We start from the raw sequence: 23,664 nt of genomic DNA on the forward strand, positions 1-23,664 counted from the left end.
GTTGGACTCTGTCCGTCCGTCCGTCCCGTCAGTCCGGCCGGCCTCCGTATCAACCAGCAGGGGGCGCAACGCGAGCACTGTTTCGTATCGACCAGCAGGGGGCGCAACGCGAGCACTGTTCCGTATCGACCAGCAGGGGGCACAACGCGAGAACTGATTTAGTCCTGGTGACGGGAGGGCGGGAAAATAAGTTCATCGTGGTTAAATAGTCAGTCGGAGGCAACGGTGGCCTCGTGTTCAGACATGCTCTACATCCATCTATCTGTCCATCCTCCCTCCATCCTCCCTCCATCCTCCCTCCATCCTCCCTCCATCATCCCTCCATCCTCCCTCCATCATCCCTCCATCCTCCCTCCATCCTCCCTCCATCCTCCCTCCATCCTCCCTCCATCCTCCCTCCACCATCCCTCCATCCTCCAGGTCTGTTAAAGGGAAAGTTCCGTTTTTTACAACCTGGACCTTATTTCTGGTATTTTTTATGGTCGTATACTCACCCAGGCAAGTTTGGTGTCATTTGGAGTCCTTCAGAAGATATTAGGGGTTTTGTGTGAGCCGCTTCTCCATATAACGGTAGTGAACGGGGCACAGCGGGACACAGACGATGCAGCGTCTAAATAACACATGATTGATTTCTTTTATGAATCACTAGATCTGCTTCCAGGACCTGTTGTCTTCATCTGGGGCTGTGTGTGTAACAAATAAATCAGTTTGTAAACAAGACCTCTGAACTCATGACGTCATCTCTGTGCGCGCATCGCAGACACAGCTCCGTGTACAGCTGGAGTTCTACTGTTAGTTTACTGTTAGTTATTTGAAACATGTCTGAATATTTGTCACATTCTGAGGTTGTGGACGACGACTTTGAATATGATGGACATCCTTACCGTTTTGAGCCAGAGTATACGTTAGCAAAGTCTAGCTGTACCTGTCCACTTATATGGAGAATCGGCTCGCAAAAAAAACCCTAATATCTTCCGAAGGACTCCAAATGACACCAAACTTGCCTGGGTGAGTATACGACCATAAAAAATGCCAGAAATAAGGTCCAGGTTGTAAAAAAACGAACTTTCCCTTTAATGTCCATCCATCCCTCCACCATCCCTGCATCATCCCTCCACCATCCCTCCATCATCCCTCCACCATCCCTCCATCATCCCTCCACCATCCCTCCATCTATCCCTCCATCCATCCATCCTCCCTCTCTTCCTCCCAGGTCTGTTAATGTCCATCCATCCCTCCATCTTTCCCTCCACCATTTCTCCATCTTTCCCTCCATTCCTCCATCCTCCATCCATCCTCCGTCCATCCTCCCTCCATCCCTCCACCATCCCTTCACCATCCCTCCATCCTCCCTCCCTTCCTCCCAGGTCTGTTAATGTCCATCCCTCCGTCCATCCATCCCTCCATCCATCCCTCCATCCTCCCTCCCTTCCTCCAGGTCTGTTGTCAGTGTTTCTTCTTCATTTGCTCTTTCCAGACGTGCTGGAACCTCCGGCGCCGCCTTCACACTTGTCAGCAATTTCAGACGTGTCTAACTTATCCGAGCCGTCGTTCTTCTCGGACCGCTCCTTCTCGGACCGCTCCTTCTCGGACCGCTCCTTCTCGGACCGCTCCTCTCCTCCCTCCACCAGCTCCGAGCGCTCGGACCGGGCGTCGGCGTCGCCCTCCGACTTCTCCTTCCTCTCGGACCGGTCCGGGTCCAGGGACGACGTGCCCGGCTTGTCCCACTTGGCCATGTCGTCGTGCTCGGCTATGGAGGTGGTGATGTTGGAGGTCCAGGCCTTCAGGTCCTCCTGCAGAGGTCAGAGGGCAGAGGTTAGAGGTCAGGGGTCAGAGAAGAGTGGCGCTGACAGAGGCATGCAAGTTTGCTGAAGGGAAATCAGTAAACATTTACACTGACAGCAGATATGCCTGGGTGTTGTTCATGATTTGGCCAGAATTGGCGTAACAGAGACTTTTTGACTTCCACAGGTAGACCCATAGCGCATCACGTACTAGTGGCTGCCCTCCTGGACGCCATGTTGCTGCCTAAACAAATTGCTGTGTGTAAATGTGATGCTCACAGTAACAGATCTGATCTTATCTCTCAAGGGAAATGCTCGAGCAGACGCAGCTGCAAAAAACTGTGTCAAAGCAACCTTTATCTCTCAAGATACAGGCTGTTTTCCTTACTCATAGCGCATCATGTAAAAAACAGTCCTGGAAAAATGCAGACTGCAGGGTAATTGACGGTGTGTGTCTACCCAGGACTTTTCTTTCTTTTCCCTCACTATGCTAAATTGACACACGGATTGGACCATGTGTCAAAGGGGGTGATGGTGAGTGAAATACGAAGACACTGGTTCACGAGGTGATCTGTTCAACAAACAATGTGGGGAGGGGGTTAAAGGTGCCACAGGTGGCTCACCCTCCACCAGACAGACCGTTCCAGCATTTGCAGATGGATTTCATTGAACTTACACCCAGTGAAGGCAAAAAGTTTGTTTTGGTTATCGTTTGCATGTTTTCCAAATGGATTGAAGCTTTCCCCACAACAAGACAGGACTCCGCTGCAGTGGCAAAGGCTTTGATGCACCTGATAATTCCCAGGTGGGGAATTCCAGCAAACATCAGCTCAGACAATGGCGCTCCTTTTGTGAGTGCTGCACTGAAACAGGGTGGTGAGTATATGGACATTGACATGAAGGCGCGTCAGAGAAGCAGAAATGGCCTGAGCCCCTTTGAAATCCTGTTGGGGTAAACAGGGATTGGGCCCGTTTAAGAGGCAGCTGCAAGAGCCTGGCCTTTGTGAAGATGAAATGTTACGATATTGTGCAACCTTGTCGTCTGTTTTGTCTGATATTCACAAACAGGTTAAGGTCGCCCTCCCCAAACCGGCAGAGACAAAACTCCATGACCTTGGAGTGGAGACTACATCGTGGAGAAAGACTTTAGATGTAAACACTGGAAAGCTCGGAGGTGGAACGGACCGTTCCAAGTGCTTCTGGTGACGGAGACAGCAGTCAAGGTTGCAGAGAGACGTGCCACGTGGATCCACGCCAGCCACTGCCGATGGGTTCCTAATCCACACGCACGCCATGCACCTGATCGAGAGCAGGGTCACGGGGTCTGCTGGAGAGCAGGGGTCTGCTGGAGAGCAGGGGTCTGCTGGAGAGCAGGGTCACAGGGGTCTGCCGGAGAGCAGGGGTCTGCTGGAGAGCAGGGTCACGGGGGTCTGCTGGAGAGCAGGGGTCTGCTGGAGAGCAGGGTCACGGGGGTCTGCTGGAGAGCAGGGGTCTGCTGGAGAGCAGGGGTCTGCTGGAGAGCAGGGTCACGGGGGTCTGCTGGAGAGCAGGGTGATGGGGTCTGCTGGAGAGCAGGGGTCTGCTGGAGAGCAGGGTCACGGGGGTCTGCTGGAGAGCAGGGTCACGGGGGTCTGCTGGAGAGCAGGGTCACGGGGGTCTGCTGGAGAGCAGGGTCACGGGGGTCTGCTGGAGAGCAGGGTGACGGGGTCTGCTGGAGAGCAGGGGTCTGCTGGAGAGCAGGGGTCTGCTGGAGAGCAGGTTCACGGGGGTCTGCGGGGGTCTCCTATCTCAGCTATTTTCAGGCGAGAGGCCGGTTCACCCTGGACAGGTCGCCAGTCCATCACAGGGCCACCATATAGTGATATTAATCATTACTAATATTATAATTATTTGACATTTTCCATGTCAGATATTGTAATGCTCTCTATCCATCTATCATCAATACCTGCTCGTTGTATTTAGGATCACAGATATCTGCTGAAGCGTTTCCCAGGTCTCTTTAGGGTTAGGGTTAGGGTTAGGGTTAGGTGGTAGGTTAGGTCATGTGTCTAACCGTTTTTCCCCACTCAGCGACACACCCGTTGAGAAGCCGACCCTGGTGATTGGAGACTCCATAGTCCGGCATGTGAGGCCGACTCCAGAGACCATAGTTAGGTGCATCCCGTGGGCCAGAGCGGGCGACATTGAAGCAAATTTGAAGCTACTGGCAAAGGGTAATCGTAAATATGGTAAAGTTATCATCCATGTCGGAGCTAACGACTCCCGTCTTCGCCAGTCGGAAGTAACCAGAATGAATATTGTCTCGGTGTGTAACTACGCCAAAAGTATGTCGGACTCCGTAGGTTTCTCTGGCCCCCTCCCCAATCTGACCAGCGATGACATGTTTAGTCGCATGCTCTCGCTCCGTCGCTGGTTGTATCGGTGGTGTTCAGAAAACGACGTGGCCTTTATTGAAAATTGGGAGACGTTCTGGGGAAAGCCCGGTCTGATTAGAAGAGACGGCATTCATCCCACCCGGGTTGGTGCTGCTCTTGTCTCTAGTAATTTGGCCTGTTTTATTAGACCCTCTCCCTGACATCGCAGGGTCCAGGCCAGGATGCAGAGCTGTAGTTTAACACACTTCTCTGCTGCTTCTCGAGGACCAACGCCTGCCAACAAAACTGTAGGATTACATGATGTAACTGGTAACTCTAGCCAGGTGCCTAGCAAAATAGAAGTGGTTGCAGTTCCCCACCCTCCAAAAGTTCACCAGGTGCGGCGTTATAGAGGCGTTAACCAAAATAATCTTGTAAAAATTAAAACCAATGCACATTCGGTACAAATAAGAGACCGAAAAATTAGATGCGGACTACTAAATATACAATCGTTAAGCTCCAAGTCTCTGTTAGTAAATGATATAATTACAGAGAGTAGGAGTGATGTTTTCTGCTTAACAGAAACATGGTTACAGGAGGAAGAGTATGTTAGTTTGAATGAATCAACTCCGCCCGGCTACTTTAATCATCACATTCCTAGAAGCACGGGCCGAGGCGGAGGAGTCGCAGCAATTTATAACTCCAGTCTCCAAACAAAAATTGAACCTAAGTGCAATCATAATACGTTTGAAAGCCTCACGCTTACTCTGAAATTTCCGAGCTGGAAATCAGAGAAGCCAGTTGTGTTAGTGGTAGTGTACCGGCCCCCTGCTGGCGCTTATCTAGAGTTTTTATCTGAATTTTCAGATTTCCTTTCTGGATTATTGATCAGTACAGATAAATTCATCATAGTGGGTGATTTTAATATTCATATGGTATTCATATGGACTCGACTATTCAAAAATGTTTTTTCTCTTATTGGTACGACAATACTAGACCAAATCAACCTATCCCTAAGTTTAGGATATGTACCACAGGCTTTCAAAGTGGCAGTAATTAAACCTTTACTTAAAAAACCTTCTCTTGACCCAGACACCTTAGCTAATTATAGACCAATTTCCAACCTTCCATTTGTATCTAAAATTCTGGAAAAGGCAGTTTCAAGCCAGTTATGTGACTATTTGTATAGAAATGATCTGTTTGAAGTCTTTCAGTCAGGGTTCAGAATGCATCATAGCACAGAGACAGCACTGGTTCGAGTCACGAATGACCTCCTTATGGCCTCAGATAAGGGATTAGTGTCCATACTGGTTCTACTGGACCTCAGATAAGGGATTAGTGTCCATACTGGTTCTACTGGACCTCAGATAAGGGATTAGTGTCCATACTGGTTCTACTGGACCTCAGATAAGGGATTAGTGTCCATACTGGTTCTACTGGACCTCAGATAAGGGATTAGTGTCCATACTGGTTCTACTGGACCTCAGATAAGGGATTAGTGTCCATACGGGTTCTACTGGACCTCAGATAAGGGATTAGTGTCCATACTGGTTCTACTGGACCTCAGTGCTGCTTTTGACACTATAGATCATGGCATTTTACTGCACAGGTTAGAGCATGTTGTTGGGATTAAAGGGACAGCTCTATGTTGGTTTAAATCATACCTATCTGACAGGTTCCAGTTTGTTCATGTACATGAGGTTTCTTCAGAACAGTCAAGGGTCTGTTATGGTGTTCCGCAGGGTTCAGTGCTAGGGCCAATCTTGTTCAGTTTATACATGCAGCCATTGGGAAGTATAATCCAGAATCACGGCATACACTTTCATTGTTATGCTGATGATACGCAGCTCTACTTGTCTATGAAGCCGGATGAAATAGAACCGTTAGTTAAACTTCAGGCATGTCTTAGGGACATCAAGGACTGGATGTCCAGAAATTTCTTGCTTCTAAATTCAGATAAAACAGAGGTTATCATTCTTGGTCCAGAGCATCTTAGGAAGGGATTAGATGGTGTTGCGATGGCTTCCAGTGCAACTGTGAGAAACCTTGGTGTTGTTTTCGATCAGGATTTATCGTTTAAACCATATGTTAATCAGGTTTGTAAAATAGCATTTTTCCATCTCCGTAATATTGCAAAAATTAGGAAAATCCTCTCGCAGAGGGATGCAGAGAAACTAGTTCATGCGTACGTATCTTCTAGACTGGATTACTGTAATGTGTTGTTAGCAGGATGTCCAAGTAATTTGCTGAATAGGCTCAAGCTGATCCAGAATGCAGCAGCACGAGTACTGACAGGAATCAGCAGGAGAGACCACGTCTCTCCAGTGTTAGCGTCTTCATTGGTTACCCGTAAAATTCAGAATCCAATTTAAAATTTTATTACTTGCGTATAAAGCCCAAAACGGCTTAGCTCCGCAGTATTTACAAGACCTGATAGTGCCTTATGTTCCTGTCAGAGCTCTCCGCTCTCAGAGTGCAGGTTTACTCGTAGTTCCTAGAGTATCCAAATGTAGATTTGGAGGGCGAGCGTTCTGCTATCAGGCACCACTACTATGGAACCAACTTCCAATCTGGGTTAAGGAGGCTGACACCACCTCCACCTTTAAAACTAAACTTAAAACCTTTCTGTTTAGTAAAGCCTATAGTTAGTGTTTAGTAAACCTCTAGCTGGTGTTGGTAAACCTCTAGTTAGTGTAAACTCTAGTGTGTTAGAGTCAGTAGTCATAGTTGCAGCTATAGAACAAGACTATAATAGTTAGTCTCAAATATAGCTTGGTGGTAGATGCTGCTATAGGCCTATGCTGCAGGGGGCACCGACATGATCCGCTGGGCGGTGCCTCTCACCCTTCTTCTCCTCTCCTTTTCCCTTCCTCTCTTCTCCATTACCATTTTTATTTATTATAAATATCTCATAGCTATCATTTTTGTCCATCGTTCCTGTAGTTTCTTGTGCCGGCCCCCCTTTTTCTCTTTTGTGCATGTTTGCAGGCTGGAGCCTCGGGAGCTGCGTTCTGGCCTGTGTTCCCGCCCCCCCCCCCCCCCTCTGGTCATCCCGCTGCTGCTTCCACCTGCCTACGTGGATGTCTGCTGTTGCTGCTTCCGCCTGCCTGCCTGCATTGAATTGAATTGAATTGAATTGAATTGAATTGAATTGAATTAGGATTCACCCTGGACAGCTGCCGGTCCGTCACAATAAAACACAGGAAAACAACTACAAATGCACCTGACATACAAGAGTATCCAGGAAAAACCCCATGCAAGTACGCAGAGAACATGTAACCTCCAGACAGAAAGACTCCTGCTGGGATTTAAACCAGGAACTGCCGGGATTATTAATTACCCGAAAAACACAACACAGTGGCCACGGTTACATGATGTTTTTTAATTCTGAATTAAAGAGGAATTAAACTTTCCACGTAAACACAACACAGTGGCCACAGTTAACTTGTTCCCGCACTTGTAAAAGTCGCCGAAAACGCCTATCCAAGTTAATCCCAAAGTAAATCTAAAGCTGTTGTTGAACCGTTTGCTCATGGCTGGTTCTGGTCTCTTTTGAAAGGTAACACTCTGAAGTTTTTCCCTCAACTGCCAGAATCTCTGTAACTGTAACTGTAACTGTAACTGTAACTGCTACTATTATTCAGTAATCTCAGTTTGAACACACTGATATAGAAGGTTTTTATTAGTTTTGTAACCAGATTTCTGCAGATGAATCTGTGTCTTATTGGTTTTAAAACACAATGAGACTCAGGCTGAAGCCTTATCTAGTGCAAGTTCAAATCTGATAACAATACCACAATAAATGAGTATTTTACACATGTTTTCGTAAGACTATGTCTTACAAAGAGTTTTATTATAACAATTATGTCCCATGGGCATAACTTTTGAACCGTTGAATTTACCATGAAGGCCTACATATATATATATATATATATATATATATATATATATATCGTTGTGTTCAGCATTTCATTGGCTATACAATGGCACCATCTTCTGGGCGAATGCTGCAACTGCACTGACAGGAAGCTCCTGATTGGCCGGATGACCTGTCAATCAATGTAGAGCATACGCTCCATTTTAGCATCGCGCTTTCCCGTCTGAAAACGTGCAGGACGGAGTTACCGAGTGTAAACGTAACAACATGTGCTTCTCCGTCGATGGTGGAGATGAAGAGGCTGTTTGTGGATATTTACTGGTATAATAATGTATTTTGGACTAAATACTTTTTTTGAGTGTGTTTTTGGCATCAAAGTCTCATTTATTTTCTAAATGCACTTCACATTAACATTGTTTTCTTTTATACATAATAGAAAACTTCCCAACTTGTGTGGATATGTGGTTTAAATTTATGAGGGATTTTTCACACAAATGGAGATTTATGGAGAAAAAGAACACAATCCTTTGGTAGTAGAGACTCAAGGCATTCAGGGTTCATGAATATATTTTATTATACCTTACTTTTCCAGATTAAAAATCCACATTTCTTTTTTCATTTTGCAGCCACTTCTAAATTCTGACCTGCTAATGCAGAATTGACCAAATCTGATTAAAGTGAATGCATAAAAAGTCTCTTTTGCATTAGAAACATGAACATTCATCTTTGTAAATGTAAATGTAAATGTAAATGTACTTTATTTGTATAGCACCTTACATCAACCTGAAGGTGAACCAAAGTGCTTTACATAACATACAACAAAATAAAACAAGAATAAAACATATGAACATATAAAAACATCAAGTATAAAAAGTGTCGCCACACTACTGGGTATTAAAAGCCACCCTGAATAAATACGTTTTAATTTTAGATTTAAAAACGCCAAGGTCAGAGATGGTGCGTAACTCACAGGGGAGTTTATTCCAGAGCCTAGGCAACTGAAAAGGCTCGGTCACCCCAACGCCTCTGCTTTGACCTGGGGCCTCATCTATAAAGCTTGCTTGCGCAGAAAAAGCGCCTGAAAGTTGCGGAAGCCGCCATCTACGCAAAGCCTCGGATCTAAAAAGAAAAAACTAACCGAAAAATCTGCGTATCCCTACGGCAACTAGGACCCTCCCGTAAGAATTTACTTAAGACACGGGGAACTGGTGACGCAGGGTTTGAGGTGGTGAAATGAAGCCAGATTCATGTCATACTCTTAATAATGTCATCACACTTCACAACATATATCAGACTTATAATAAAATAGCGCTGATCGTGTTCCTCTGTGTTTGAAACACAGCGTCAGTCAGGACTCTGCTGCTGCTGCAGCCGCGGTGACACGCCGGGGACCTCCTCCACCGCTTTAGGACAGAACAAATGAGGGGCTTCGTAGAGCGTTTAGGAGCTCTACGGACCCCCTCATTTCTTCCCTAAAGGGACTCAGATTTTTAAAATATATATAATGAGTTTTACGCGTGCGTGAAACCTTTACGTGCGGGTGTAAGCCTAAATTATGATTCCGCGTTAAAACGATGCAGAGCTTACGGCGTAGGGTACGCGTTGGTGACGCGGAACCATAAACCCGCCCTGAGCAGCTCTGAGGGGAGGGAGGAGGAGGGGGAGCGGGGCTGTTCTCGCATCGTCTTCGCACAGGGTGTCTGGGTGATTTGCAATTACAGGTTGAGACTACCGTTAGTTTTTAAACTGTAAAAAGTGGGGGGGACAAAAACATGATTTTGAAGAGACGGGGGGGACATGTCTGTTGCGCCGGGGGACTCACAGCGTTTAGCGCAGCAAACGACGTGCTGCCACTCACTCGCTTTAATTATTTTATACTATTTATATACTCTTTCTACTTTTACTGTCACCACCAAATAATGTCGTTTTCCTGTCCTCCACCTCATCCACAACATCTAGATCTCAGATCTCAGTGAAATTCAGTGGCATTGTGGCTGGACACGTCTCATCATGCGTCTCTTTCATTCTGACGCCAAACAGGCTGCAGGAAGCCACTGCGCATGCTCAGCAGGCTCATTCATATGCAAGAACATACCATTTATGGTAAAAAGTGGGCGTGTAGAGGGCGGGATATGAGGCTTATTCACCTGCGCAACCTTCCAGCTGGACTGTGCGAGCCTTACGTGCAAGTGTGCGTGCACGCGGTTTTATAGATCCGGATTTTCTTTTGCGCCCGGCATTTTCAGCTTTTGGGTTTATGTGCACTTTTAGTTTTAATTCTACACACTCCATTTTAAATGAGGCCCCTGGGCACTTCCAACAAACGTTGGTTGGAGGATCTCAGAGTTTGTGTTTATAATTATATTTACATGATTTAACTATAACTATAATAACTATAATTTTACATTTTCTCCAATACTGTGGTAGATGAGATTAGTAACTCACTGTCAATCTAAAATTAATGCTCCAATTTACTGAACAAATAAAACTGAACAAATACAAGGAATTGCAAAGTGCAACGTCATAGTTCATTAAGCCTTTTCTCTGTTTTACTTATCTCTTATTTACTTATTTACGTGTATCATGTAAATGTGTGGCATAAAACGAGATCTTATTTTTTTTAACAGACCCATCCTAAATTAAAGTGTAGTATCAGTTATTTTGTAATATAAAATGAAATTAAAATGTGAATGTAACAAGGCTCCGTGACTTTCCTGATAAAGACGTTTTTATCCCTTACGGCAGGGAAGGGATAAAAACTAACTTTACCTGTTTTATGTTTAGCAGGAACTTCCTGTTTCCTGCATTTAGTTTCAACTGTTTTATCAAATATGCCCTCTTTTTCCAACTCTGCCTTATATGTGCTATAGCTACGTGTTAAACTCTTTAAACGTATCAAATATTCTTACCTCATCTTTTGCGTGGAATACAAAGTTGTTCCCATCATTTACTCTGCAGGAGTAAAACAGACACAAATCAGAGTTTAGAACGTGCAGAACTCCAGGTATTTGTTTAACTTCATTTCAAGTGAATAATAAAATTACATTTTTTTTAAAGCAACACTTAAAGGAGCCGTATGTAAGAGCAATAATAAAACAAATCATAAAATGACCCCGATATGTCAACAGACATTTAAAAATCATGTTCATTTCAAATACTTATGTCACTGACAACAGCACTCAAGCCAGGATATTCCAGTTTAAAAAGAGGAGTTGCAGCCCTCAACTGATGTTTATGTTGAAGCTCCACCCTCCACCTATCTCCCAATCACCAAGTCAGTATTGTTTCTGAAGCTCCACCCTCCACCTATCTCCCAATCACCAAGTCAGTATTGTTTCTGAAGCTCCACCCTCCACCTATCTCCCAATCACCAAGTCAGTATTGTTTCTGAAGCTCCACCCTCCACCTATCTCCCAATCACCAAGTCAGTATTGTTTCTGAAGCTCCACCCTCCACCTATCTCCCAATCACCAAGTCAGTATTGTTTCTGAAGCTCCACCCTCCACCTATCTCCCAATCACCAAGTCAGTATTGTTTCTGAAGCTCCACCCTCCACCTATCTCCCAATCACCAAGTCAGTATTGTTTCTGAAGCTCCACCCTCCACCTATCTCCCAATCACCAAGTCAGTATTGTTTCTGAAGCTCCACCCTCCACCTATCTCCCAATCACCAAGTCAGTATTGTTTCTGAAGCTCCACCCTCCACCTATCTCCCAATCACCAAGTCAGTATTGTTTCTGAAGCTCCACCCTCCACCTATCTCCCAATCACCAAGTCAGTATTGTTTCTGAAGCTCCACCCTCCACCTATCTCCCAATCACCAAGTCAGTATTGTTTCTGAAGCTCCACCCTCCACCTATCTCCCAATCACCAAGTCAGTATTGTTTTGACATCCGGGTTGCCAGCTCGGCTCTAATTATCGCAGCAGCCGCTACGAACGTGTTGGATGAAAAAATGTCTAGCTTTCCAAAACCTAAAAGACCTCGTTATGAATCCGCGTTACGTCGTGACAAGGTCCGAAATAAAACAAGGATTTGTATAGGAGATGCTTTTGATAGATGGAGACGGCTGAAAGCGGAGAAGAATTTGAAGACAGACGCCAACGTTGCTGATTTTCTCCTGGACAGGTAAGATTCATAGCTAAATGTTTGGCTTTCATATATAAATACCGTATTTCCGCGACCATACGGGCGCCGTGTGGAAAGGCGCACCCTCAGTTTTGTGTCATTTCTGTATTTAAAACACACACACGGCGCACCGAACCTAAAGGCGCCGTATACACACACACACACACACACACACACAAGCATGCGTATTTAAAAATAGAGCGGGAGCAAAACTTTGTTTGATTGTAGGCTACTTTATTTCAGTTTTTACATTAATCAAACCCATCGAAGTCTCATCCTCTGTTTCTGCATTAAAGAGCTCCGCTAAATCAGCTGTGCCAGTCCCAATTTCCTCGCTGTCAGAGTCACTTTCCGTGCCGTGCGGCGCCTCGGAAATGCACCCTTTTGCAAAAGCTCGCAAAATAGTCCCAGCAGACACATTAGCCCACGCATCAACAATACATCTGCAAACTGTGGCATAACTTGCCCGGCGCTGCCTTCCACTCTTGGTGAAACTGTGTTCTCCCTCAGTCATCCATCGCTCCTACGCCGCTGCAGCCTTAAGGCTGATTTATGGTTCCGCGTTACACCAACGCAGAGCCTACGCCGTAGGGTACGCGGCAGCGCGCACGTACGGTGCATTCTGCATATCTGCATTCTGCAGCCTGTCTGGCAACCTCTGGTCGGGGGAGGAGGGGGAGGGTACACGCCGCTCAACAGTATTTTGAAAGTGACTGCAGTACCAGTTTTGGCCATTTCTTACAGACGGCTCATTTAAGAAATTGTGAAGTTTCTCCCTCAGAGGCTCCTCCTATACGTGGATGTTAAGTTTGTCTGAGAGTTCATCTTGTACAGTCTTGTCTTCTCTTCTTTCATGGCTTTCTTGAGTCTCTTAGTCACCGTTAAAGCTAAAGCTAAAGCTAAAGCTGTGAACTCCCTCCATCGTTGTTGATGTGTGATATCGTCCTGCTAGCTCCTCGCCTGGTCACACTTCCCAGATTCCCCAATGACTACGTTTCCAGCATCAATAATCCTTTTAAAACCTGAATATGATCAATAACCCGGTTACACGGCCATGTAAACACCAATAACCCCTTTAATAACCTGAATTTACTCATATTCTGGTTTTTAAAAACCCCAATATGAGCCCTGGGTTACTCCTTTTAAAACCCGAATATTGGGTCATGTAAACACCTAACGGAATATCCCCATCAAACGGAACAGGAATCTGTTTTCTGCACATGCTCTGTTCACAAGGAATCCTGGTCTTTTGAGTCCAGGAAGTTCTTCTAAACACGGAGAAACAAGACCAGGAGGAGACTAATCACTTCATAAATGTAATGAAGGATATGAACATTTCTGCATTTGTAGACGGTAGAAAGTACCGGGATAGAAGATTTACAAGAAGGAGAGAGAAAAGTTGAAGCAGCATTTGTTTTGGATTTGGATCCAGGAAGAAGAAGCAGAAATGACGGGAAATGTCATTCCTCTTTTTTTCTTTTTTCATATGTTTTCCTTTCTTTTTTTTCATTTTTTCCTTTCTTTTTTCCTTTTTTTCATTTTTTTCATCCTTTTTTTCATATTTTTTCCCTCTTTTTTTCCTCTTTCTTTTTTTTCATCTTTTTTCTCTCTTTTTTCCTCTTTATCTTTTTTCCTTTTTTTTCTCTTTTCATCTTTTTTTCCTCTTTTTTTCACCTTCTCCTCTTTCATTTTTTTCCTCTTTTTTCATTTTTTTCCTCTTTTTTTTTTCTTTTTTCATCTTTTTTTCCTTTTTTGATAGCCAGATTTACAAGGAGAGAGAAAAGTTGAAGCAGCATTTGTTTTGAATTTGGATCCAGGAAGAAGAAGCAGAAATGACGGGAATTGTGTCATGATGTTCTCCATGCGTCGCTGGTTTGATCCAGATAAATGATTAATTACCATGGAAACGGAATATTCCCAATGTCTCAGTAACCGGAATATTAGCAATAACCTGAGTTTTGACTGATGGAAACGTAGTTGATCGTGTGTTCCTCCTCCTCACTGTGTAGTTTTATTAATCACGTCACCACATGGAACTAACTCTTCCTGCTACAGAGTTCTGCAGCAACAACTGTAAATTAAATGTCTTTAATCCAGACCTCACAGATATAAGACACAACTGGGACCTTCTTCGGATGATTTAATTTGATTAACGGTAGGGACAGGAGACCATGAGAGCAAACTTTCTAAAAATAATGAAATGAAATTAAAACTGATATTTTAATATGAAAAAAGCTCCTTTGTGTCACTTTGACTTTAGTTTCCGATGTCGTTAGAAGGCTGAAACTGAGAATATCATCAATAAAGGGTTAGGGTTAGTCCTTACTTGAGAATGAAGACGTTCTTCTTCTTCTTGTATCCGATGGACGGGTCGAAGGAGCAGTCGCTGAGGTCGACGGGCGGCTCCTCGTTGTACGTCGTCGTCAGGTTCCTCGCGTCTTTATAGAACGTCAACTGTCCCTCTTTCAGCACACAAAACACGTTCACCCAGGATTTGCTATCAGATGGAAAAAAAAGATGCATAAATAATATCTTTGCAGATTAAAACTGAACATGCTCTGGAGAACTTGAGTCAAAGATCTAACTCCCATCAATGTTTAAACTTGGACAACAGCTAACCATTTAATTACACAGTTATTACAAAGTTACAACAACACAAACATGCATTGACTGCACTGCTCACGACAACTAACCGTCTTTGACTGCTATTACGTTTGTGAGGTTTTCAGAAGTCAGTTTAAACTTAAACTTTATTTATTTTTGTATTTAGTTTACCACCTGAATTCTTTTAAAACCCAGGCTTCCAACTTAGAGCATGCCATTTAGTATGTTTCTAGATAACTGTAGTGCCACATTGACCGTACATTTAGCTCACTGTAAAACCATTTAAGTTTATAAAGTCAAGCAATTCAAGTGTAAAAAAATATTCCATTGAGGTTCAAGTAACTCAAATATGTATTTATTTATTATTATTTAAATGTGATAGTACCATTTCATTCAGTAAACTGAACTTAAAACTAATACGTATTATAAACTCATACGTAGTATTTCCTTCAGACTTACAGTATTTAAAAAGTGTTGTATTAATTTGCATCAAGCCAGAATAACTTAATTGAATCTTCTTTACATAAATGTTAGCACTTAAGTTCAAGTTACTCAGTTTTATTCCTCTAAATTAAATGATCACATTCTAGTGGTCACAACTTCTAGCTACTCAATTAATTTTAGAAAACCGAAATAACTCAACTTTAAGTTGCTTTAACACAAACAAACACAGACATCTTATACCAGCTTCAAACATTTATTTAATTCAGTTTTGTCATTTTTGTTATCTTAACTGATGGCAATGAGGGACCACAACTTTTTCAACTTACTTCTGTTATTAAGATGTACTGTTAGGTTTTACAGTGCTTTACAGTGCTTCAATGACTATAATAAATAAATAAATACAAAACTAACCTCCTGACAAATGTGTTGTCCATGAGAAATCCTGGCTAAAAAGATGTGTGGGTTTTGCAGGACAGGGAAGGGTTTTGTGTTTAGGTCGGTAACAATACTCTTTGAATTTAGATTTTAATTTGTTAGCACAACAAGAAAAAAGCTTTTAGGCTAATGGCTAAGAGCCCATTACTGGCCGTATCATGGGCCTGAAAAGGGAGAATCTTTTAGGGAATATAACTCCACAAATAACTGCACATGGTTAAGGATATCCTTCTTGGCCTTGGTTATTAGTTATTATTTAGTTTCTTTGACACAAGAGTTAATGAATGCATCAATTCTGTACTTTAATGTGACATAAAGGAGATTACTATTGAAGAAATCCAAACATTTACAAGTCTTTTATGCTTAATGATGTTTGTACGTGTATGACTGAACCATTCTCTCAGTTTAGAGAGGTTTAATGTTTTATGTTTTTTATGTTTAATGATGTTAGTATGTCTATGACTGAACCATTCTCTCAGCTTAGAGAGGTTTAATGTTATTTCTCTATGCATAATGATGTTAGTATGTCTATGACTGAACCGTTCTCTGAGTCCAGAGAGGTTTAGTGTGTAATTCCTCCTCTACCTGTTGGGGCTCCTCTGCTGGGCCTCCAGGTCCGTGCTGGTGGCCTTTTTCCGGTAGAGGAAGCCTTCGTTCTGGGCAGTGTGTGACGGCGGCTGGGGCGTTGTTGGAGCTCCGGTCGCCGGAGCCGAACGAGACCGGCGGGTTTCCTCCGGCTCTTTAGGACGGGGTCGTCTCCTCGGTTTGGGACGGTCTCTGGCGCGAGGACGTCCGTCGAACCGAGTCACGGGTGCCGAGAGGCTGCTGGAAGGTCGGTAGGGCTCTCCCCGTGCCTTTAAACAAACACACAAATTAAAGCTGCAAGCAGCGATGGATGGGCCCTCGCGCGTGCAATTTTCACCAATAAAGGTCAAGGACTCAAAACCGAGTCCGATGACACCACCCACGACTCTTTATATCAAACCATTCAAAAGTTATGGCAGAAAGTAGGAACTATCAGATATGGACCAATCAGATGAAGGGGGGGTGCGCTTTTTGGCATCTATCGTCGCCACGGTAACACTTTTGAAAGAGAAAAGTAATGCGTGTAGTCGCAGGATGTAGACGCACATTTTGATGTATAACACACCTGGGTGCACGTTACGGTTCGGGCTGAATTAATTGTCGAAGGAATGGCAGAAATTGCGCCAAAATTACGCGATTAATTCAGAATTTTCAAAATGGCCGACTTCCTGTTGGGTTTCGGCCATGGCGCCAAGAGACTTTTCTTTAAGTTGCGACATGATACAGGAGTGTACCGATTTTCGTTCATGTACGTCAAACCGTATTATGGGGCTTGAGGCACAAAGTTTTTTCTGTCTGAACCAATCAGATGACGGGTGGGCGCGCTTTTTGGCGTCTAGCGTCGCCACGGTAACACTTTTGAAAGAGGAAAGTAATGCGTGTAGTCGCAGGATGGAGACGCACATTTTGATGTATAACACACCTGGGTGCACGTTACGGTTCGGGCTGAATTAACTGCTGAAGGAATGGCATAAATTTCGGCAAAATTACAGGATTCATTCAAAATGACCGACTTCCTGTTGGGTTTCGGTCATGGCGCCAAGAGACTTTTCTTTAAGTTGCGACATGATACAGGTGTGTACCGATTTTCGTGCATGTACGTCAAACCGTATTGTGGGGCTTGAGGCACAAAGTTTTCTAGGGGGCGCTGTTGAGCCATTTTGCCACGCCCATTAATGCAAACCATTAAATATCAAATTTTTCGCCAGGCCTGGCTTGGTGCAAAATTTGGTGACTTTTGGGGAACGTTTAGGGGGAAAAAAGGAAAATTCCTACAGATACATTAGGGCCCTAGCACTGTCAGTGCTCGGGCCCTAATAATGAATGTAATTCAAAACCATAATGAATGATGAACTAAACACACCAGAAGTGTGTTTAGCAGGAAGGGATTAGATGGTGTTGCGATGGCTTCCAGTGCAACTGTGAGAAATCTTGGTGTTATTTTCGATCAGGATTTGTCGTTTAAACCATATGTCAATCAGGTTTGTAAAATAGCCTTTTTCCATCTCCGTAATATTGCAAAGATTAGGAAAATCCTCTCACAGAGTGATGCAGAAAAACTAGTTCATGCGTTTGTATCTTCTAGACTAGATTACTGTAATGTGTTGTTAGCAGGATGTCCAAGTAATTTGCTGAATAGGCTCCAGCTGATCCAAAATGCAGCAGCACGAGTACTGACAGGAATTAGCAGGAGAGACCACGTCTCTCCAGTATTAGCGTCGCTCCATTGGTTACCCGTAAAATTCAGAATCCAATTTAAAATTTTATTACTTGCGTATAAAGCCCAAAACGGCTTAGCTCCGCATTATTTGCAAGACCTGATAGTGCCTTATGTTCCTGTCAGAGCTCTCCGTTCTCAGAGTGCAGGTTTACTTGTAGTTCCTAGAGTATCTAAATGTAGATTTGGAGGGCGGGCGTTCTGCTATCAGGCGCCACTACTATGGAACCAACTTCCAATCTGGGTTAAGGGGGCTGACACCACCTCCACCTTTAAAACTAAACTTAAAACCTTTCTGTTTAGTAAAGCCTATAGTTAGTGTTTAGTAAACCTCTAGCTGGTGTTGGTAAATCTCTAGGTAGTGTAAACTTTAGTGTGTCAGAGTCGCTCCTGTGGTTTCTTGTGCTGGCCCCCCCCTTCTCCTCCCTTTTCTCTCTTTTGTCCATGTTGCAGCATCCTTTGCCGGACACCGGAACCTGCAGGTGGTCGTGGGTGGCTTGTAGCTTGCATTACGGAGCACAAGTCTTTCCCCGACCCTGCACCCCAACCTGGGACTTGCTGATTGGGCCGGAGCTTCGGGAGCTGCGTGCTGGCCTGCGGTCCCCACCCCTGGTCATCCCGTTGCTGCCCCCCCCTTCTCCTCCCTTTTCTCTCTTTTGTCCTGCAGGTGGCCATGGGTGGCTTGTAGCTTGCATTACGGAGCACAAGTCTTTTCCTGACCCTGCACCCCAACCTGGGACTTGCTGATTGGGCCGGAGCTTCGGGAGCTGTGTGCTGGCCTGCGGTCCCCACCCCCGGTCATCCCGTTGCTGCTTCCACCTGCCTGCTGTGCTGTTGCCGTCCCTGACCCACCAGTCTGGCCCTCGGCAGGAGGGTCCCCCCTGATGAGCCTGGTCCTGCTCAAGGTTTCTTCCCTCCTAAAGGGGAGTTTTTCCTTGCCACTGTTTGGCTTAAGGTTTTTCTCCCACTAGGGGAGTTTTTACCTGCCATTGTTTATGTAATAACTGCTCGGGGGTCATGTTCTGGGTATGGGTCTCTGGAAAGCGTCTAGAGACAACTCTGTTGTATTAGACGCTATATAAATAAAATTGAATTGAATTGAATTGAAAGTGTGAGATGAGTAAGGGATAACGCCCGCGTCGTCCATATATTTATGATAATGTCACCTCAAAGGGCATTATCTGCTTATACCACGGTCACTTACCAAAGAACTTAAATATTAAATCAGTTATTCATGCTTTCATGTGTTTTCAGTTGAAATCATTAGTTTTATAATAAGCCACAGCTGAAGGTCTGACTAATACCTGGAACAATCACTACCTGAGGGTCTGACTAATACCTGGAACAATCACTACCGTCCCATAAGAACCTGGTAGTTTTTACCACCTGAGGGTCTGACTAATACCTGGAACAATCACTACCTGATGGTCTGACTAATACCTGGAACAATCACTACCTGATGGTCTGACTAATACCTGGAACAATCACTACCTGAGGGTCTGACTAATACCTGGAACAATCACTACCTGATGGTCTGACTAATACCTGGAACAATCACTACCTGAGGGTCTGACTAATACCTGGAACAATCACTACCTGATGGTCTGACTAATACCTGGAACAATCACTACCTGATGGTCTGACTAATACCTGGAACAATCACTACCTGATGGTCTGACTAATACCTGGAACAATCACTACCTGAGGGTCTGATAATACCTGGAACAATCACTACCATCCCATAAGAACCTGGTAGTTTTTAACACCTGGGGGTCTGACTAATACCTGGAACAATCACTACCTGATGGTCTGACTAATACCTGGAACAATCACTACCTGATGGTCTGACTAATACCTGGAACAATCACTACCGTCCCATAAGAACCTGGTAGTTTTTAGCACCTGAGGGTCTGATTAATACCTGGAACAATCACTACCTGATGGTCTGACTAATACCTGGAACAATCACTACCTGATGGTCTGACTAATACCTGGAACAATCACTACCCGAGGGTCTGACTAATACCTGGAACAATCACTACCTGAGGGTCTGATAATACCTGGAACAATCACTACCGTCCCATAAGAACCTGGTAGTTTTTACCACCTGAGGTATATGATACATATATATTAAGATTTGCCGGACTTCTGCTCTTTACCGTCCTGCGGTAGCCGGCTCTTCTTCTCTGAATCTCCGTTGCCGTGGTTACCACCTGGCAGTTGATCCAGTAATGATATTAAAGTTATCAGGGGCCTCATTTATAAAAGAGTGCGTAGGATTCACACTAAAAGTGTACGTGCACTCAAAAGCCGAGAATGGCGTGCGCACAAAAAAATCCTGATTTATAAAACCGTGTGCACGCACACTTTCACGCAATGTTCTCTTTATAAATCACAGTCAGCTGGAAGGTTGGCAGGTGAATTCTCCTCATATCCCGCCCTCTACACGCCCACTTTTTACCATAAATGGGCAATGCAAAGTAGTTCATGATTGTATTTGCATATGAATGGATGAATGAGATGTGTCGAGCCACCGTGCCACTAAATTTCACGGAGACCGAGATGGAGATGTTGTGGATGAGGTGGAGGCAGGACAACGAGATTATCTGGAGGTCACAGTAGTGGCATCACTAACAAAAAGAAAGCGAGTGAGTGGCAGCACGTCGTTGCTGCGCTGAACGCTGCGAGTGCCAAGGACAGATCTGAGGCAGAAATAAAAAAGAAGTTGGAGTTGAAGGTGGAGGCTGAGAGGAACGGAGTCTCTAAAGGGACACGGATTTCTTTTATATATATAATGAGTTTTACGTGCGCGTGTGAAACCTTTACACACGCGTAAAGGTTTCACGACTAACTGACGCTGAGCTTCAAACACAGAGGAACACGATCAGCACTATCATATTATAAGTCTGATGTGTGATGACATTAAGAGTATGACATGAATCTGGCTTCATTTCACCACCTCACCGTCTGCGTTGCCAGTTCCCCAGATCTTCAAAATGTTCGTGCGCTAGGATCAAAGTTTGCGTAAAGATACGCACATTTTTCCGTTAGTTTTTTTTTAAATCCCAACCTTTGCGTAGAAGGTGCGTCGCATCTTTCAAGCCCTGTTTTGTGGCACACAAGCTTTATAAATGAGCCCTAGGCAATTAGACCGAACCTGTTTTCCAGGTGTAGGTTTTCACTTTTAACCTACAGCTGGGAGGGAATTCATGAAAATCGTGCACTTGAAGTTTTTGATATTTGGCATGTTAGTTCTGGACATAAGGTTTTCAAAAAACACAGCTAACAAATTGGGACGGCCCCCTAGTGGCCGGTTTGCAGAAAATTCTAAATGAATCAATAAGCAATAAGGCGATAGAGGCAGGAATTGTACATGTAGGTGTTAAGTGAGTTTAAATACGCGCAGCTGATGTTTTTTGTGTTATTTTAATAAAATCCTATTCTTTCACTGTGACTTAGTTCTGAGGTTCTGTTCATCTTAAACCTGAATGAATGAATGAATGAAGAATGAATGAATGAATGAAGAATGAATGAAGATATATTTTTTGAATGAATGAATGAATGAATGAATGAATGAATGAATGAATGAATGAATGAATGAATGAATGAATGAATGAATGAAGCCACTGTTCTCACCCAATGAGATTATTGACACTACGGTGATAGTGACTTATGTGACTTTATTCAAGAGATATGGAGTTTTTTTGTGGAAAAAATGACCTTGAAAATTAAATTTGACCTTCAACATGACCTTGAAATAGGACATTTATCTCAGAATTGAATTCCTAGCACCAAGAAAGTAGAGAAAGTGACAATATACAACAATCTAGGACTAAGAGAAGCTGAGATTTGACCTTTGGTCTTTTCGGCGGGAGCCATTTTGAAGGTTCTGCAAACCGGCCACTAGAGGGCGACACAGTTTGTTTGAAAACCATATGTCCATACCTAACACCATGCCAAATATCAAAAACTTGTCTCCAAGTGCACAATCTTTATGATTTTTTGACATTTTCCCTCCCAGCTACTACACCTGCCAGCCAATCAGAATCGAGTATTCACACAGACCGTGGATAATTTACAATCTGTAAGTTTACTTACATGTGCTGCCTCTCTCTCCTGGACCTGTTCTACAATTTCTGCCATAGTGGATCTTTTCTCCCTACAGGGAGAGCAGAAATAAACATTAACACAGAAATAATTAGGATCTTGCAGTAAGCAAACCATAATGTTTTGTCCGATATCATTTGACGGTCACACTAATGTACATACGCTGAGCGTTTGTCAGATCCGTCCTTCACAGAACCTTCCAGATCGCTGGAGTCCTGCCTCTGCAGCCTCTGCTTGTTGCTGCCCTCCTGTTCGCTGGACGACTGCCGCTCCATACGCCGCCGGTAGCGCTCCTGCCTGACGATGAGCGGCAGCTCGTTGAGCCGGGCCTGGATCTCCTGCTCGCTGGAGGTCTGTCTGCCCAGCTTGTACTCCCTCTCCCGCCTCAGGTGGTCCATCTGGGGGTCGGAGCGACTCCCGCGGGGATCCCTCTGGAGCCGGCCGTGGAGGAGCTCCAGTCCTGACTCTGGGCCCGTCATGTCGGCCATGGGGATGTCCCCGAACTGTTCCCGCTGCGCTCTGCTGGCCTCCAGGAGGGGGTTGATAGCCTTGTGGATGTGATTGATTCTGGGCTGCATGAAGTCTGCTTTCAGGTGTTGCCACGCGTACGCCATCTTAGGATCCATGATTCCACCGCTCTGTGCCAAGTAACCTGAACTGCCTAGACTTCCACTACTGTAGTGATTTTGCACCAGATAGCCAGAGCTTCCCAATCCGCTACTGCTCTGGTAATTCTGCGCTAGGTATCCTGTACTTCCCATATTAGGTGGTTGTGCCAAATATCCAGAACTCCCCGTATTAGGTGGTTGTGCCAAATATCCAGAACTTCCCATATTAGGTGGTTGTGCCAAATATCCAGAACTCCCTAAATTCGGCTGCTGTGCCAAATATCCTGAACTTCCCAAGTTCTGTGGCTGGGCTAAATATCCAGAACTTCCCAAATTCTGTGGCTGGGCTAAATATCCAGAACTTCCCATGTTTTGTTGAGGCAGAAAGCCAGGGCTTGCTATTCCTCCACCACTCGTCTGCTGAGCTATGTTACCTGAACTCCCTAACTTGCCACTCCCTAGATGGTTTTGCATCCCGGCCACGCACCCAGCAGTCACTCCAAAATACCCAGAACTCTCTCCACTCCCGGCGGTCTGATGATTTAATCCGTGGTAAGTAGAGGTTTCTGTTCCACCGGTCTGGGACGCAGAGAAACCGGAGGAACTTCCGCCTCCAGCAGCCTGTTGGTTCATCCCAAGGTACGAGGGGTTCACCAACTTGGCAGCGCACGGTTGTTCCAGTCCGTGGTAGCCAGATCCGTTTAGGACAGGGTTGTAGCTGGCGAGTGTTGAGGACAATCTCTGGGTTGAGGAGGGTTCACCCAGATCCAAACTGGTCTGTAAAGGTTTGGGTTCTAGATGAGACTGTATCGTCTGCCTCAGGAAAGAAGACGTAGCACTGGTTGAGGGAAAACTGGGATTCAGACAAGATAATGGGAACATCCTTCGGCTGGAGAGTGGGATTGTCTTTTTATCCTCCTCTTTTTTCTTCTCCATCTGTAGAGACGGTCAGACCAATAATTCATTGCACTACATATTACTAAACCCTACGTGGACATACACTGCATGCAGCGTACGTCATG

At 44.5% G+C, this 23,664-nt stretch overlaps 1 protein-coding gene across 1 annotated transcript in view; it reads right to left on the reverse strand.

The window, feature by feature from the left end:
• Positions 1-1,427: 1,427 nt before the first annotated feature.
• Positions 1,428-23,664, reverse strand: part of sptbn4a (spectrin, beta, non-erythrocytic 4a) — a 63,457-nt gene continuing 41,220 nt past the window's right edge. The window contains exons 14-19 of the mRNA XM_061740656.1: positions 22,197-23,578; positions 22,026-22,086; positions 16,211-16,479; positions 14,469-14,639; positions 10,925-10,967; positions 1,428-1,793 (exon numbers count right to left, since the gene is read on the reverse strand). Coding sequence (XP_061596640.1) covers positions 1,461-1,793; positions 10,925-10,967; positions 14,469-14,639; positions 16,211-16,479; positions 22,026-22,086; positions 22,197-23,578 — 2,259 coding nt within the window. The 3' untranslated portion in view covers positions 1,428-1,460. The remainder of the gene's footprint in view (positions 1,794-10,924; positions 10,968-14,468; positions 14,640-16,210; positions 16,480-22,025; positions 22,087-22,196; positions 23,579-23,664) is intronic.

This window comes from Cololabis saira, chromosome 14 (assembly GCF_033807715.1).
Source record: "Cololabis saira isolate AMF1-May2022 chromosome 14, fColSai1.1, whole genome shotgun sequence".
In the NCBI taxonomy this organism is placed as follows: domain Eukaryota; kingdom Metazoa; phylum Chordata; class Actinopteri; order Beloniformes; family Belonidae; genus Cololabis; species Cololabis saira.